Source organism: Calonectris borealis, chromosome 1, assembly GCF_964195595.1.
Source record: "Calonectris borealis chromosome 1, bCalBor7.hap1.2, whole genome shotgun sequence".
NCBI lineage: Eukaryota > Metazoa > Chordata > Aves > Procellariiformes > Procellariidae > Calonectris > Calonectris borealis.
The window spans coordinates 128992070-129009811 of record NC_134312.1 but is presented as its reverse complement, the minus strand read 5'-3'; the positions used below and the strand labels follow the sequence as shown (position 1 = coordinate 129009811).

Here is a 17742-nt window from a genome sequence, read left to right as displayed (position 1 = left end):
GAGGTTTTGCAAACTTACCCTGGTCCCTCGTGGACAGGTGTCCACGTTAAAAAGCCATCACGCAGCTTGAGGTGACTGACAGCCTCAACTCTGGAGGGGCAGAGGACAGGGTGAGCAGTGGGGCTGCGGCTCGGGGTGACACCCCGCACCTCTGCAGAGAGTTGCGCTGTCAGAGACACCAGCCTGCCACCTCCCTCCTTGCAGAGTTTGTATCATAAATATTGCATAATGAATATTTGTCTCTGTTCCTGTAACCAGCAGCTGTCGTACCTTATATTTCTACTGTCACTCAAACTCTGCTTTTAGTCCTTGCTTTGAGACCTGCAAAAACTGTTAAAAAACACAGACAACATTGTAGTCAACATTCTGCGTTCCTGGGGCTAGAATGGAGCAAGGTGAAATTTTCCTTCACTTTCTTCTGTTTTTAAGAAATGTTACAACTCCCGTGCCTCTCAGAGCACTTAGAAAATTAAAACAAAAATTACAGTATTGGTGGGCGTGCAGTGGGAGGAGGGTAGGTTGTGTAAATTGATCAGGAAATTCACAATTATGCTAGCAATGAAGACTGATATCCTGCTTACTGACCTCAGGTATTTGGCTTCAGATCTCTCAGGAGTTTTGCTGGCAGGACCCTGTACAGTGTAACTATGGAAATTACAACTAGAGGATGAAGGTGGACTACAGAAATGAGGACCACGTGGCTGCTGCAAGAAGATAAATCATTTAAGCCTTGCTGTTGTCCAGATTTTCCAGTACTCAAAAGCATCTCCTCTTGACAAACAGGAGCAAGAAACCAAAATAATTTGATGATTAGTTGTTCTTGAGAAGGAAGGTGTTTTGGAAGAATCGCATTTTACGATGCCCAGAACTGCACCTACTTCAAACACAGATGGGCACACCAGGCTCTGCTTCTTCCTGGTCTCCAGCCTGCCCAGGCCATTTTCCTATTAAAGAGTGATAGCTAAGCCAACATAAAGCCAGTCCTCGAGCAGGTGTTATTTAGGAGTACAAGAACAACTTCGGCTACTTAGACCATGGGACTCGCTTTGAGAAACCTGGTCTGCTGGGGGCTGATGGGGCCCATCTGTCAGAGAAGGGGAAGAGCATCTTTGGGCATAGGCTTGCCAAGCTGGTGAAGAGGGCTTTAAACTGAAGTTGCCAGGGGAGGGGAACCTCAATCCATCCCACTCCTACCAGGGAGCCAGAGCCAGCAAAAGATGCCCAGAGCCTGGAGAAGGATCACAGGCCAGCAGAAGAGCACCTGAGGAGTGGCACAAAGGAACTCCAGCCAGTAAGACAACTTCATCAGGGGCCCAACTTAAATGCCTCTATGCAAACACACGTAGCGAGGGGAAGAAACAAGAGGAGTTAGAGGCATGTGCACACCTGCAGGACTACAATCTTATTGGCATCATGGAGACATGGTAGGATGGCTCCTATGATTGGAGTGTTGGGATGGAGGGATACAGACTCTTTAGGAAGGACAGGCAGGGGAGACAAGGAGGGGATGTCGCCCTCTATGTCAGTGAACAGCTATAGTGCATGGAGCTCCGCCTGGGAATGGATGAGGAGCTGACCGAGAACTTATGGGTCAGGATTAAAGGGAGGGCAGGGACAGGTGACGTTACAGTGGGGGTTTGCTACAGGCCACCCAACCAGGAAGACCAAGCAGATGAGGCCCTCTATAGACAGATAGGAGCAGCCTCACATTCACAAGCCCTGGTCCTCATGGGGGACTTCAACCACCCCAATATCTGTTGGAGGGAAAACACAGCAGGACATAAGCAATCTGAGAAGTTCCTGGTACGTGTTGATGATATCTTCCTTCTCCAAGTGGTAGAGGAACTAACGAGGAGAGGTGCTATGCTGGACCTTGTTCTCACCAACAAGGAGGGGCTGGTGGAGAATGTAAAGCTCAAGGGCAGCCTTGGCTGCAGTGACCATGAAATGGTGGAGTTCAAGGTCCTTAGGGTACCAAGGAAGGTGCACAGCAAGCACACTACCCTGGACTTCAGGAGAGTGGACTTTGGCCTCTTCAGGGGTCTGCTTGGTAGAGTGCCATGGGACAAAGTCCTGGAGGGAAAAGGGGCCCAAGAAAGCTGGTTAGTATTCAAGGATCACCTCCTCCAAGCTCAGGAGCAGTGCATCCCAACAAAGAGGAAATCGGGCAAAAACCCAGGAGGCCTGCATGGATGAACAAGGAGCTCCAGGACACACTCAAACACAAAAAGGAAGCCGACAGAGGGTGGAAGCAAGGACAGGTAGCCTGGGAGGAATACAGAGAAATTGTCCGAGCGGCCAGGGATCAGGTTAGGAAAGCTAAAGCCCTGATAGAATTAAATCTGGCCAGGGATGTCAAAGGCAACAAGAAAAGCTTCTATAGGTACATCGGGCATAAAAGCAAGACAAGGGAAAATGTGGGCCCTCTCCGGAATGAAACAAGAGAACTGGTTACCCTGGATATGGAGAAGACAGAGGTACTCAATGACTTTTTTGCCTCGGTTTTCACCGGCAAGTGTTCGAGCCTCACCGCCCAAGCCACAGAAGGCAAAGGCAGGGACTGGGAGAATGAAGAGCCGCCCACTGTAGGAGAAGATCAGGTTCGAGATCATCTAAGGAACCTGAAGGTGCACAAGTCCATGTGACCCGATGAGATCCATCCGCGGGTCCTGAAGGAACTGGCGGATGAGGTGGCTAAGCCACTATCCGTCGTATTTGAGAAGTCGTGGCAGTCCAGTGAAGTTCCCACTGACTGGAAAAGGGGAAACATAATCCCCATTTTTAAAAAGGGAAAAAAGGAAGACCCAGGGAACTACAGGCCAGTCAGTCTCACTTCTGTGCCTGGGAAGATTGTGGAACAGATCCTCCTGGAAGCTCTGCTGAGGCACATGGAGGACAGGGAAGTGATTTGAGACAGCCAGCATGGCTTCACCAAGGGCAAGTCCTGCCTGACCAACCTAGTGGCCTTCTATGATGGAGTGACTACATCAGTGGACATAGGAAGGGCTACAGACGTCATCTATCTGGACCTCTGTAAGGCCTTTGACACGGTCCCCCACAACATCCTTCTCTCTAAACGGGAGAGGTATGGATTTGATGGGTGGACTGTATGGTGAGCTGAGGAATTGGTTGGATAGACGCATCCAGAGGGTAGTAGTCAACGGCTCAATGTCCAGATGGAGACCGATGATGAGTGGTGTGCCGCAGGGGTCTGTGTTGGGACCGGTACTGTTTAATATCTTCAGCAATGACGTAGACAGTGGGATTGAGTGCACCCTCAGCAAGTTTGCAGACAACACCAAACTGAGTGGTGCAGTCGGCATGCCTGAGGGACGGGATGCCATCCAGAGGGACCTGGACAAGCTCAAGAAGTGGGCCCATGTGAACCTCATGAGGTTCAACAAGGCCAAGTGCAAGGTCTTGCACCTGGGTTGGGGCAACCCCCGGTATCAATACAGACTGGGGGATGAAGGGATTGAGAGCAGCCCTGCTGAGAAGGACTTGGAGGTATTGATGGATGAAAAGCTGGACATGAGCCGACAATGTGCGCTCGCAGCCCAGAAGGCCAACCATATCCTGGGCTGCATCAAAGGAAGCACGGCCAGCAGGTCGAGGGAGGTGATTCTGCCCCTCTGCTCTGCTTTGGTGAGACCCCACCTGCAGTACTGCGTCCAGCTCTGGAGTCCTCAGCACAAGAAAGACATGGGCCTGTTGGAGCGGGTCCAGAGGAGGGCCACGAAAACGATCAGGGGGATGGAATGCCTCTCCTTTCAGTACTTAAAGGGGGCTTACAAGAAAGATGGGGACAAACATTTTAGCAGGGCCTGTTGCAACAGGACAAGAGGGGGATGGTTTTAAACTAAAAGAGGGTAGATTTAGACTAGATATAAGGAAGAAATTTTTTACGATGAGGGTGGTGAAACACTGGAAGAGGTTGCCCAGAGAGGTGGTAGATGCCCCATCCCGGGAAACATTCAAGGTGAGGTTGGACGGGGCTCTGAGCAACCTGATCTAGTTGAGGTGTCCCTGCCCTCAGCAGAGGGGTTGGACTAGATGACCTTTAAATGTCCCTTCCAACACAAACTATTCTATGATTTTATGATTCTATGATTCTAACTCTCCCATTCTTGCCCATGTGGTGCAAGAACAACTATCATCTGTGGAAGGGGATGGAGATCACAGGTCTTTACCCATTCCAAAAATCAGAGTGAAAGAAGGCAGGTTTCTGGAGTTGTGAGCAGTGAACAGGTCCTGCTGTGGGGCAGAAGCTCTCATGCATCTACTCATATACCTGTAGGTCTTAAAGCAGGGTATAGTATCAAGAATTCAAGCTTGCCCCATTTCTATACTTTTTTTCCTTTAAACTCAGGTAGCGCATATGCAGTGCTAACTGGATTCTTTTTATTCCATTGGTGGCATTTGTGCAGCTGCCCTCGCTAAGTGTTGTCTATTAATACACAATTACATAGAGGTATATACTGAAAAAGCCTGTCTGCTTTTCATGTGGAAAGGAAGCTGATCAATAGCAGTAGATTCCAGCATGTGTATGGTCCAAGAGTATAACATATTTGTCACAGACAAGCAAACAAGTTTCTCCATTTGCATCTTTGTGAGTGAGAGGGTTTTGTTTTCATGGATTTTGTTTCAGGAGTTTCTTTGGAAAGCAGGGGACTAACTCACACGTGCAAGAGAAATAGAAAGACTACACGGTGTAATGACTGCGGTATAAAAATGGAAACCCTAGTGCTGTTAGAAACAGCATACATTCACATTTTTATGCAATAGAAATATTTGATGTGTTAGGACTTTTAAATTATATAAACAGATATTAGTCCATGTGATACTTATTTAAATGGCAAACATCAGCTATTTCTGAGGATACACTAAGAATTAATATTTTCTCTGTCCATTGCAATATCTTCATGGCATAAGGTGGGGACACCACGATTTAAAGCAGAAGCACATCTAAACTATACATATATCATTCTTTTTCATTCTTTTGTTCACATAGAAAAACCCAGTATGAATAAGAATGAAATACCTTCCTACCCTCAGAGGCTTCCCAAAACGTGACCCAGAGCAGAACTTCACAAAGCTAAAGCCGCAAGAGGCTGTTCTGGTGGTCAGAGATCGCTGTGGGGCAGTGGCATCCCTGGGTGCATGACCTACCCGCCTCGTCTTCGAGGCACAGAGAGAGACCATAAGAAGTATGGTCTCCCATATGGGACTCCTTATGGGAGTCCTTATGGGACTCGGTTATGCAAAGGGAACTTCAGGCTGCTAGCTAAGCTTGTTTTCTTACCATGTGGCATCATTAAAATGCAAAAGCCACAGCACCATAGTCAAAGGCAGTATGGTCAAAAAAGGATCCAGAAACAAAACACTGAACAATATTAAGCTATGCATGGTGCAGACAGATTTAAAGCTCCCAAGTCATAAGTCTGTAAGAGCTAAAAAACATATGAAGTTTGACATTTAGAACCACTTCTTTTTTTTTTTTCATCGAAGATATTTTGTTACCTAGTATATTTTCTTGTGACTTATATCTAAAAACAGCTAAGCTTTTAAAACGGAAATTTTTTTTGATCTGACAGAGAGGGCACGGGAAAAAAGTATTTGAGAAATGCATTTGTCTAAAAAAAAAACCATGAGAAAATATAAGCTTCTGGAGTAAAAATTAAGTCAAGCTTGTAAAACAATTGCAGTGACTGTCCTTTTCTTTAGCAACTTTTGCTTTATGTTTGAGATAGTTGTTGTCTCCCACTCCAGCCTCTACTTCTGAAGAGGAAGGAATGAAAAATACTTGCTGAACAACTAATTTATCAGCCTGACATTACCATCTATCAAGAGGTTGATAGGAAAATCAAGATTATTGGTTCAAGGGGGGTTTTTTACCTCTTGTGAGATGAAGGTTAGTTTAACAATACACGTACCTGAGAGATGTTCTGGGCATTTCGAGCCCAAAGTCCCATACATCACTTCTTCTTCTGCAGTTTGCTGTGGTGGTTGCTGTCTTCATCGACTGTCTCTGACAGTCTTGCTCCTAAAGAGCCCATTCAAACCCGAAGGGATTTGGGTTTCTTTTCCTTCACAACTTATGAAGCAGTCCACCGAAAATTTTTAATACTCTTAGGTTAATCTTAGATCTTACCATGTACGTTTCAGTATAGCACCTTACTAAGTGTTGCAGTCTCAAACATCTCAGGGGTGATGGCAGGTAATATGTAAGCAGCAACAAACAGACACCTCCATTAAGTGTCTTGTTGTTGAACTGTAATTCAGCTGTGGGGTAAAGGGGTTTTCTTGGGAGTTAATGACTATGTGTGGGCAAATGAGCTTAGCCCTATGCTGAAGAGGGATAGCTTCTAAGTAAAAAAAAAAACAACAAAGAAAAACCTAATGAGTAAGAAGTAGGGTTTTTGCCCAATTTAAAAAAAAAACCACAAAACCAAGAAGAAATTAAAGGAAGTGATTTTTAGGCTCTCCTATAAATAGTGATATCTACAAATTCAGTGAAAGTTCAAAAGCTACAATCTCTCTCTCATCTTGTTGCAAACCTTCAGCTGATGGGGTTTTTTTGTGGAGGAATGGTTGTGTGTACTCTAAATTTACACATTTATGGCCTGAAGAACTTATTCAATATGTAATTCAGTCCCATGCAATCAACATTCCGCTCTGCAGCATAGAAAAATATGGACAGGTATATTAATGAAGAGATATAGCTGCGTAATCACATTCAGCCACTTTGTATGATGCTTGCATGATAATATTTGGTGGAGTGATAATACCCAGCCCTTTCAAACCTACATCCTCTGAATTCAAAGTAGAGAGAATTTGCACATGGTGTCTTCACAATTGTATAGATGCAAGACCTGATGCCTTGCCAAAGACTTCACAACATACCACTCAGTGACGAGACTAGAATTTAGCAGTTCCCAACTTGCAGTTATATTTCAGAAAACAGCATTATTTATTTTTTTGTTTAATTTGGCCTAACCTGCTATATGAAACATACAGCAAGACAGTTGTGATATGGTAAGAGAGTACAAGATATCAAGATGTGAAAATATGGATGTAAACTGGAGGGCAACGTAGCAGTAGGTGATGCTTTGTGCAGACAAGGAAGGAATCAAGAGGAATATCTGCAGTTCATCCTACTCTAAGGGAAGACTTACAGATTCCTAGAATATGATCATATGATCAAGGCTCATGACTGAAAAGTAGACGGTACCTTATTTTTTTTTTCTTTTTTTTTCCTTAACCATGTTTACAAGAAGGCTTTCAAGAAGTGTTTTAGGACGTGAGACTTCTCATGAAAACATGAGCAGCTTCTACCCCTCTGCCTGTTGGGCTTGGCAGATGACATTGGCAAAACAACTGGGTCATTGACTTTGTGAGAATTGCCACCTATCCATCACACCTAGGAATTTCACAGTTTTTGCATCTCTCCACTTGGAAGACTGATATTTTTATATCAGTAATTTTTCTTTAATGTGAATGGAAAGAATGGTGTGAGAGATTTTGATTGTGTCTGCCTTGACCTTTTATAATTTCATTTTGAAGCGTTAACATTACAAATAAATTACATAGTTACAAGTATGTAGGTATTGCTTCTGCATTAGTTTTATAAACAGTTTACATTGTACAGTAAAAGAAAGTCCCATATTTCAGTACACTTAACATTTCCACTCTCTTGGCCCTCCATATTACTAGATGCTGATCATGGCTCTCAAACTTTTCCCTTCCGTAACACATCTTTGAGGATTCTTTTGAAAAGAGGTTGCAGAATGTGTCTGATAATTATCATTGCTGCCAACAAAAATGGTTGTCTTTCACTGACGAATCTGTCAAATCAAAGGCTAGAATGGGTGACATCACAGTGTATGCTAACTTGTATGACTAATGGTGCAAGTGTAATTGAAACTGCCCATACAAGATGACATTTCACTAACCACGAAACATTCTCTATTTGCTAATTGCAACTAGCAGGTTCTTAGCAGGCTGATGTTTTTAATTAGAGCTAATACACTAGGAATTTACTTCGGTTTTTTTTTTTTAATGTTTAGAAGTTAGACAGTGCCCTCTCCTGGACATAGGCTCCCACAGCAGTAGTTTGCAAAGTGCCCCAAATGTTGCCAATTAGAGAAAATGGAGACTAAAAGAGCGCGTTGCTCTGCTGAAGAGACTTGCTGGTTTCAAGGAAGTACACTTTGTTGTAGTCCCTCCTTGCATTCTGCTTTGTTTGAAAGCATACTGTGCAACAAAAATTGTTCTCGGTTTAGGTGGTTTTGATTAATTTAGCTTGAACCCTGTTGGCTAAAAATGACAGTGCAACTTTATCACAGCAAGCAGCAGGAACATGTAGTGCTATATATTCCAGTTTTTACAAAAAGCAGCTCAATACAGTAAGAGCATATTAATCTTCAGAAATAAGGGTGATGGAGAAATGTGTTTACTTTTTAGGTGTTCTCTTACATGTCTTTATTACATTATTTCACAGTAAAAAATGATAGTTATACTATTTCTCTTTATCATTTCTTGAGGGTGTTTTGGTTTTTTATTTGGAGGGGGTGTTAATAAAAACCCCAACACTACAAGTTTCGCTTAATAATTCTAATCTCATGCCTTTGGACTTTTCCAGGGTCCATTAAAAAAGCAGTTTACTCAGGACCTAACTTGAGACAAAACATTCTCAAGAATTTACAACATCTCAATGCAAAGGGGACAGAGAGAGAGAGATATGGATTTCCCTAGTAGTTAATTTAAAATGTGTATTTAAATTCCTTCAAAGACAGACTATAAAACTGTAATAATCCAGCATTTACAGGAAAATTTAAATTAATGGCATAGAAGGCATTACATATCCATTCATCAAACTTCTACAGTTTTCAAATCATTTCCATAGTTTTTCTCAGCACAGAAAACACACGGAGAGATTTAGGGTTTAGGGTTAACTGTGAGGGATTTCTATTAATTGGCTGATAGGTTGTTTTGTACGTTAGCTTAAACATGAAGCAAAACAGCTTTTTAATTTATTTACTTAAATTTTGCATGCTTTCTAAAAATATGCAGACTTCTTAAAAACAGACTGCCCATGTGCAGCAGCCGCTCTGTGCCAAAGTCAGCATCCTCTGACCGCTCACTTCAAAATTGCACTTCTAGGGAAAAATGCAGCCCATCCTACAGCATACGCTCATTCACATGAGGGCAGCTCTGGAGCAGAGATCAAGGTGTGCTCTGAAAATACTCTGTCCACTTATAATATTGCCCTTCAGTCAGCCTTTGCCCATCACTTACATAGGCCTGCAGCTGTGAGCATCTCTGCTCCACCAAGTGATCTCCGCTGCCCTCTAAAAGAGTTGTGAGCTCTGGAGTAACAGACCTCCTCATTAATGGTCACAGTTGGTCATTAGCTGGTCACTGAATCTTTCTTGATGACCTGCTAATGAACTTCCCACTGGCTTATTGTCAAGATTGGTCAAGGTAGACAGTACAGGTAATTTATAGCTGAACACCTGGCACGCTAATGGCCTTTGCTCAGTGACTGTAATCGACACAGTACTACTAAGAGGCATTACATCCTTCCTGATTTATTTCTCAGGTGTAAATATTTCATGTTCAATGGAAACTTTGGTTTCTGTGTTTAAAAATATGTTTACATATTGTATTTAAAGGGGAAATTTCTTTAATAATTTAATGAGGAAAAAAGCCTTAATCTTACAAACTTATTTTCTAACATTTTTTGCCCTTAATAAAATATGTTTATTTTTAAAAAGCAAACCTATGCTTGTTAATATTCACTGCCTGCACAGTGCAAAAAAACAACTCTCAGTGGGTGCCTGTTAGCTGCAGGAGCCTGGAGAGCTTTGATGGTTCAGCACCTGTGATGCCTAATCTCTGTGAATCATGGATAAGTTGGCCAGAAGCCTCAGTCCCTCCAGCTGTGATCTTGCCAGCTCTTAAAAGCTAAAAAGTTTCAACCAGGCCTTGACTTGGTGGGAAAGCTCCAGAAAAAGCCCAGGAAGTGGCAGTGATGTATTAGGTAGCACTCTTCCCTCTAAGACTGGTAGATAATGCCATAGGGGTTATCCAATTATCACAGCTTTAGATGTGTAGGTACCTTCTCTTGTTTCAAGAGTGATCAGAGTCCACCAGTGCTGTGGTTACTAGGCATTTCACAGCCCTGAACATGTGCTAGACTGGATGACTGTGGCCAAGATATTCATAATCCTTTAAGGTTTTGTATTTTCATTTTCACATGTTCATGTATCATAATTATGATGCAAAACCAAAAAGTTAGTTTATATCTGCTATGCAACTATCTGCTATAAGAAACTGGGTTTGCATCCATTAAAATGTCCTGTGCACAACCAGAAAGTTCCATTGTTCCATTACAAGTTTTCATGTACTTAACCCACATTAAGTGGTGTCCCAACGCTGTTCTCATTCCCCGCAAATGGCTTCAAGATTGCAAAAATCTTTCTCTCCAGTGCTTCCAAATGGCACTTCTTGAGCTGTGTAGAGATTGAGGAGGTGGGTTTCCAGGGAGGTGTCCTGACCATTGCTCACTGGGGTGTGGAAACAGGAGCTGTGGTTGTCTTCAGAAAGAGAGTTTTTGCCCTCTCGCTGAAGATCATCAGCTTACGTTTGGTAACTTTGCTCTAAATGAGATGAGATTATCAAAAGGTCTCATTAGTCAGAGATTTGATTTCATATCTTTTGATTACGAATGAGACCCTCCTCTCCATCCTAGTTTCAAGTTCTGGGTTACTCTTTTCTCCTTGGTAGGCATTGCTGGCAAAGGGTGTGGCACCAACCAAAAGTTCCTGTAATGACTAAAAGCAGCTCAGTTCCTAAACAGCTTGTGAAAGCAACATAGGTGGTACTTGCCTTGATGTTGCATATTCTGATTACAAACGTTTGATTCTGCACCTTTTATGGCATGGATGTGAGAGTTCAAGCCAGGTAGAGGAGTCAGATGCTTTTACAGAAAACCACAAATCATTTCAGATAAATAAGACATTTATTTAATAATTAATCTTCTTGTTATACAGTATGCTGCATTTGTGGCCATACTAAAAAGTAAATAAGATCTTCTAATATTAATGTCATATGTTTGAGAAGGACCAGGTCCTGACCCAAAGCAGTGTATTTTTAAGGAAATTCATTGAACCCAGATGGACTTCTCATGGCATCTTGGTACAGAATGAAGTAGTGTTAACAATGCATCTTTTTTTTTTTCCAGGAGCTGTGGTCAGTCAGCTTTAAAATCCTAAGATCAAAAATTGAAAGTGTAAATAAAATATGAGTTTGGTCTCAGCAGTAATATGAAAATACTCTCCTCAGGGGGGAAAAAAACATTCCTTAAATGACAACACTTCTTTAAATCACTGTGTAATTATCCGCTAAAGAAATGCACATAGCAGTTTAGAAGGGTTGGTGTGTGTTGAGACAAACATCTTTACAGCAGTGAATGGGAGATCTTTAACTATGTGGATGTCTACAGTACAGCTAGTTTCATCCAATTTTACCCACACAAAATGCATGCAAAGTACTGGTTCAATCCTTGTATATGCTCTAGCTGAAACCCCAAAGCCAAGTGGTACTAACACAATGTAAGACTACACAATGAAAATAAACCAAAGTGAAGGTATATTACATTTTTTTAATTATAACGATTAAATAAGTAACGCTGCACATATATAGAATTTCTGCTCCTTGCTGCGTGTACCTAATGGTTATTCCCATTCATACGGTGAGATGTGTCCCACAATGTACAGAATGAGTTCACATGTCTTCTTTTTTCAGTTTCAGTGTTTAATACTTTCCTGCAAAGATAACTTAACAATGAGCACACATCTTTATACTGGCTGTCCCTTGGAAATGGTACCCTACAGGAATCTACCAGCTTCTTTGCAGAAACCGTTGCAAAGCTGAACTAGCACAGATGTGATTGCATGTCTTTTACCTAACCTTTATCTGTTTTCAGAGAAAACACGGAAATCTTTGGTTAAGTTAGCTCTTTTTGAAAAAACAGAGTCTTTCATTTCCTTACCAAACATAGAAAACTTGGTGAAAGAATACAAAATCGAATCCTGTTCTTATGTAACATTTAATTTCATTTTTATTGTATTTATTTTCAGAAAATATATTGAACAACAGTTGCAAGACAAGTAGATACTTTTGGACATTTTCAACAGCAGCTGGAAATTGAGGGTTTCTACAGAGATATTTTTTTTAAATCAACAAAAACAACTGATTCAAAAATGAAAATTTTCATACAAATTTTGAAATAACATATTTTCTTACATTCTTTGTAACAGGTGGTTCTGCTAATCTAACCTGCCGAGCTTTCTTTGGATATAGTGGAGATGTCAGTCCTTTAATCTACTGGATGAAAGGGGAGAAGTTTATTGAAGATTTGGATGATAGCCGAGTCTGGGAAAGTGACATCAGGTAAAAGAAAATGCATTTTGTTTTTCCAGTCAGTATCTTTTTTTGATGGTTAATGTAATACTTGTTATCACAGATTAACTCAGGAACACTTTGGGTCTGATCCCTGTTTTTGCAACATCCATTATTTACCTTTTCAGCTCCACCAGTAAAGAACAGAAAAATGCACGTCTCAGCCAGATCTGATGTTAGAGAGCTGCAAAAGCAGAATAGCTGCCCAGCAAGCACCGTAGTATAACGGACTGGAATTTGCATAGTGACTTTTTCAAACTGTGGCAATCTACAATAAGAACCATTAAGACAGTTACTAAGGTGAAACAAAGGAAAATAAATACATCAAGGAAAACAGCTCAAATAAAGTCTTTTAAAACATGGAGCCTTAAATAAATGCTCAAGTATGGCTTCTCTTTTGGAATGTTTTGATTTCTTTTCTTCAAGAAAAAAAATGACTTTCCTGGGATGTTATCTGGCCTGTGAGAGCCAAGCATCCTGTTATGTGGGTTGCTTATATGTGCTGAAATACTTGTTTTAGAGAGGATCTGTCAATTTGTGTCATGTACTTTTACTGTTCCTAAAACCGCTGCCTCATTTGGAAATTAAGAAAAAAGTGGGTTTGTATTGAGAATTACATGCTTGACATAGAGTACCAACTCCTATCCAATACGAAGTATATCTACTTGGATCTGAAGAGATTCCTTTTTCATTTATAATTCTGTATGTGTATATTACTGTGCCTATATATCACGGATAAACCCAGAAATGAAGGCAAATCTAACTGCGCATTTCAAAAGAAGCTAAATAATCACAGATGTGTTATCTACAGTGATTGCCTATAATAGAACAAAATGAACTTATTTACACTTCACCTCTTACATAGGAGTTTACTATCTCATCAAAAGACTTGAAGTCACACTCATTTTCAGCTTAACCTTGGACTTCTTAAGTGTAACCAAAGTAACAGAGACAATTCCTTTACCAAAATCAAGAAGGCCACATAGACATACAAGGTCATCTCCATGTCCCAGATATAGGAAAAATGGAAGCATATTTCACCCCAGCGTACTTCAAGTTTATTCTGTAAAGCTCAAGACCAATACACTAAATGGCACATGACAACCAGATCGGCTGTATTTCGCACCTAAAGCTTTTCCTAAGCCCATCAGCCAGAGACTTGGCATTCTGAAAGCTGATAAAAAGGTGACAAGAACCTCTTACAACTTTCTTGTTTTGTAGAGGGAGGAGCAGGAAGGCTGGTTTCCCCTTCTTTTGTCAGGTGTGAAGTGAAGGAGCAGCCTAGAGCGGTTTGCCCTTTGCTTTGCTGCGTTTCTAAAACCACTGATGGGCTTGCTAAGAGGTAACGAAAGCAATGCCAAGACAGGTGGAGCCTTATGCAAGAGGTCTTTTCTTTTATTTATCATCTGTATGAATGAGCAGCATCTGGTATGCCAGTTCTTTCTACTGATTTATAATACACAGGCGAATTTTATAATACATTCAAGAAATAGTTTTTCAGACACCGGCACACCGTTTCTGAGTGACATTTTGAAAAGGCTCAGAAAGTGCACAAACAGTGTGTTTGGACCAGACTCCTAGTGTGACCCTAAAGCCCAAAATAACTGTTTTCACCTTTCTCTCTTCTAACATTTCAAGATTTCACATAGTACTGCTCAGGGTCTCCATCAGAGTGTGCAATAATATATTATCAGTGTGCACATCATCCTGCTTAAAGAAGACAATTAACTGAAGCTCTCATTAACATTTACAAAGCCAAACCTCCTCATTAGAAGTGAGGAAGAAAAGGGCATGATATAATTTAATTAAGATTTCATCAAACCATAGCCAAATTTGAAGCCAGAGAGTTGTGATTTTTAAGTAGCATTATTATGTCATGATTATCTAATGGTCTGCTATGATACAAGCAGACTAGCAGCGATGGTTGCTTTTTTCTCAGGGTTCTCAAGGAACATCTTGGGGAACAGGAGGTTTCCATCTCGTTGATTCTTGACTCTGTGGAAGAGGCCGACCTGGGGAATTATTCATGCTACGTTGAGAATGGAAATGGACGCCGACATGCTAGCATTCTTCTACATAAAAGGGGTAAATATGCAGCTTTTCTCCATGAAATGGTACATTATAGGAGCGGTCAGTTTGTAGAGCTTCCTTCTGATGCAAGCATGAATTTTGGCTTCCGGAGATATTAATAGGCAATGATTATTTTTTCCCCAGGCATTTGTACAATTTTCAAAATAAAACAGAAAGGTTGTTGTTAACTATGGTTGTCACTGGGAAAAATACAGTAACACCTTTTAATTATATTTATATAAAAGATGCTTTTAATAATTCATGAACTTTAAAACCAATAAAGTATCAACAGAGAAAAAAATAATAGGAAGCCACAGGTAATACAACTGTAATAATCTTCTGTAAGAAATAAAATCAAATATTAGAAAAGCCAACAAAAATACATTCCACTTCTGTCAGGAATGCCGTCTAAACCGCATGCCAGGAGAGTTCCTGCATAGCCTGACTGTGGACATTTTCCTTCTAACGCGTTTGTTTAACATCAACATTTCTGAAGTGAAGTATCATGACAGAAACTTCTAAGGACCTTCCTGTTTTTACTCACCACTCACATCGCGTGATTCCAGCTTGCCTAATGGCTACAGCCATCTCCTACGGAGATAATTATGGAGAGGTGAAGAATCTCTTGCAAAGCAAGGTTCCCAGATCCACTTTGTTCACTTTACCTCCCAGAAGCTGCTCCACATGCCTGGGCCTGACGCTCCCCACCCTCATGCAGCACCCCGCTGGTTTAAGAGAGCAAAGGAGCAATGTCTGTACTTCGCTGTCATTACTGTGCTTTTTTTAGACTGTTTGTAAAGGTTAGCAAACCAGGTTCTTACTGTAGTGCTGAACTACTTGTGGCATCTCAATTTATATCAAAGCAGTGGTGTCTTCTCTAGTTTTAGTCTTGTAGAATGCAAAGTCTGTCTAAGTTTAAAAGGAAGCCATAAATCAAGATAGTGTGACTCATTTATTTAAACGTATTTTTGTGTACCTTCAGTTAACTGAATAGAACTAATTTGTAGCCATGAACTATTTCTGAACTATTGTCATTGCTTCTTAAGAGATGCAGATGTAAATAACCAGATGTTCTGCTTAGCCTGCCATTTGCCACATTTTCTTGAATTTACTGAGATGGGAAATTAACTTACTAAGTAATTGAACCTCAACAATTTACCAGCTAGTCATATGCTCCTAATTCAGAGACATTTGAACCCAGAGCAAGAACTTAACCCAACAAACACTGAAACTCAATGGCTTGTCTTTAATAATGAAATTAGTGCATGGAACACTGCAAATAAAGAATTTTAAAATAACTTAAATTACTTAAAACCCAATACTTAATTAACTGACATGTATTAAGTCACATGCTGACGGTGAGTCCTTATTTTCCCTTCCATACAAGCAGTAGCTCCAAGACTGACAACACAGAAGTCTTTTCTGTCCTGTGACCACCATCTTTTTAATCTAACAGTGTGCGTGCATGACTTTTGCAAGGGTCAACTTTGCTTGCTTCCTTTCTTGGAGAAATCGGTATGTCAAACACATGACAGTATGTGGCCTCATGCTTAAGAGGAAGTAATCTCAATATTTAATTGATTGCCCTTATAAATAGTAAAAAGCTAAAAATAACAAAAACTCCCTCAAATATTTTTTTTCCCTCTTTAAGTAAGGCTGGATCTGAAACTGTGATTTGGAAACAAAATCTATTGTGCCCTCAAAAAACAAAAGATACCTGTTACAAGCCTTCTACATACTTTGCATGTTGACAACTATTTCAGTGAAATGATAAATTAACCATGACAGACAAAAATTTGAGCTAGTCTCTCAGGTCTCCTAGGACGAGGAGCTTTGCACTGCTTGCTTAGTCTCCTGTATATCACCATGACAACATTTCATTTTAGGTTTCCTTGTTTAGATCCACATTTAGTCTCTGCTAGGAATGAGTTAGCTGTTTATTAATTTCTGATTATTGGCTCACTTAGAACAATCGGGACCTAACAATTAGGTAAATTTGCTTCCTGAACACCGAGGCGTTTGCAGAGGTATTAGTTTTGGCTGGTTTTCTAGTTAGTGATCTTTTTTTCCAGCAGTATAAGCCAACAAAAATGCTGATTCTAGAATGTTCACTGGATATCTGAAAAAGAATTATAATCCTTCTTAACCTTAATATGTGGTACATTATCACCAGGATCAGAAGGGACAGGAAAGCAGAAAGGTCTGAGCAAAGAGCGTTCCTGGGAAAAGAGGTATTTAAGGCTAAACGCCACAGTGAGGATTCAGGTACAGAATTTAAGCTTTTCAAACACCCTCGCAACTGGTCAATATATTGCACCTTCGCCCTGGTCAATATATTCTCTGTAACCTTAAACTTCCAGGGGGAGCTTTTGGATATGCCTGCAATTACACAGGCCCTGAAAGGGCAAGAAGTTCAGAGTCTAAATCACCAGCAAAAACCTGGATGCATCTTCTTCATTCTTCCCTCCGGCCAGCCCAGCAGGGACACACACTCCCCTCACAGAAAACACGAGCAGGGTCTGCCCGATGGTGGTCCCCACTACAAACCACTGCCAGGCCCTTTCAGCCGGGGAGAAGGGGCTTCTGCTCTTTCCCTGATGTGGCACCAGAACAGAAAGCCAGAACCTCCCCTTTCCTGAGAGGAATTTCCGGAGGGGAGCAGAACACCCTCAGACTCCAGCACGACTTGTGAAGAAAAAGTGAACCCAGTTTGGGTATCCAGCACCGGGAGAAAGCTGGGGCCCCTGGCGCCTCCCTCTAGCCCAGACGCCAGTGCTCTGCAAATCGGGGAGCCGAGCCCCAATTTTCTCCTGAGCTTCTTTTACTTTCTGACTGCCAGTGGAGAAAACGTATGATCTATGTTCCTGTGCAGCCGGCTGACCATTTTTAGACTCCTAACTTTCCTCACAAGCTGTGCGTAGGGAGCATTTAACTCAGAGCTAAAGGCAGTAGAGCATTGTAAGCATGACAATGCTGATGCTGTTTCCTTTTCTGGTCCATTCCTACAAAATTTGTCTGAAAATAATCAGCAAAAGAGAGGGATCAGAACCTAGGAGACTTAACTTTCATTCCATTCCTCCAGCTGTTGGCCAAATCTCTTTCTATCACCTTTACAATAATCAAGTTATTTTCTCTTTTGTTTAAGAAAAAAAAAAAATCTACTTGTTATAATCTAAGGCTGGTTTTGTTACTTACTGGTGATAGCTG

The 17742-nt window shown here is 41.2% G+C and overlaps 1 protein-coding gene across 1 annotated transcript in view; it reads left to right on the top strand.

Annotated features, from left to right (window-relative positions):
- Nucleotides 1–17742, top strand: part of IL1RAPL1 (interleukin 1 receptor accessory protein like 1) — an 801697-nt gene that overhangs the window by 759474 nt on the left and 24481 nt on the right. The window contains exons 7-8 of the mRNA XM_075174657.1: nucleotides 12324–12456; nucleotides 14405–14550. Coding sequence (XP_075030758.1) covers nucleotides 12324–12456; nucleotides 14405–14550 — 279 coding nt within the window. The remainder of the gene's footprint in view (nucleotides 1–12323; nucleotides 12457–14404; nucleotides 14551–17742) is intronic.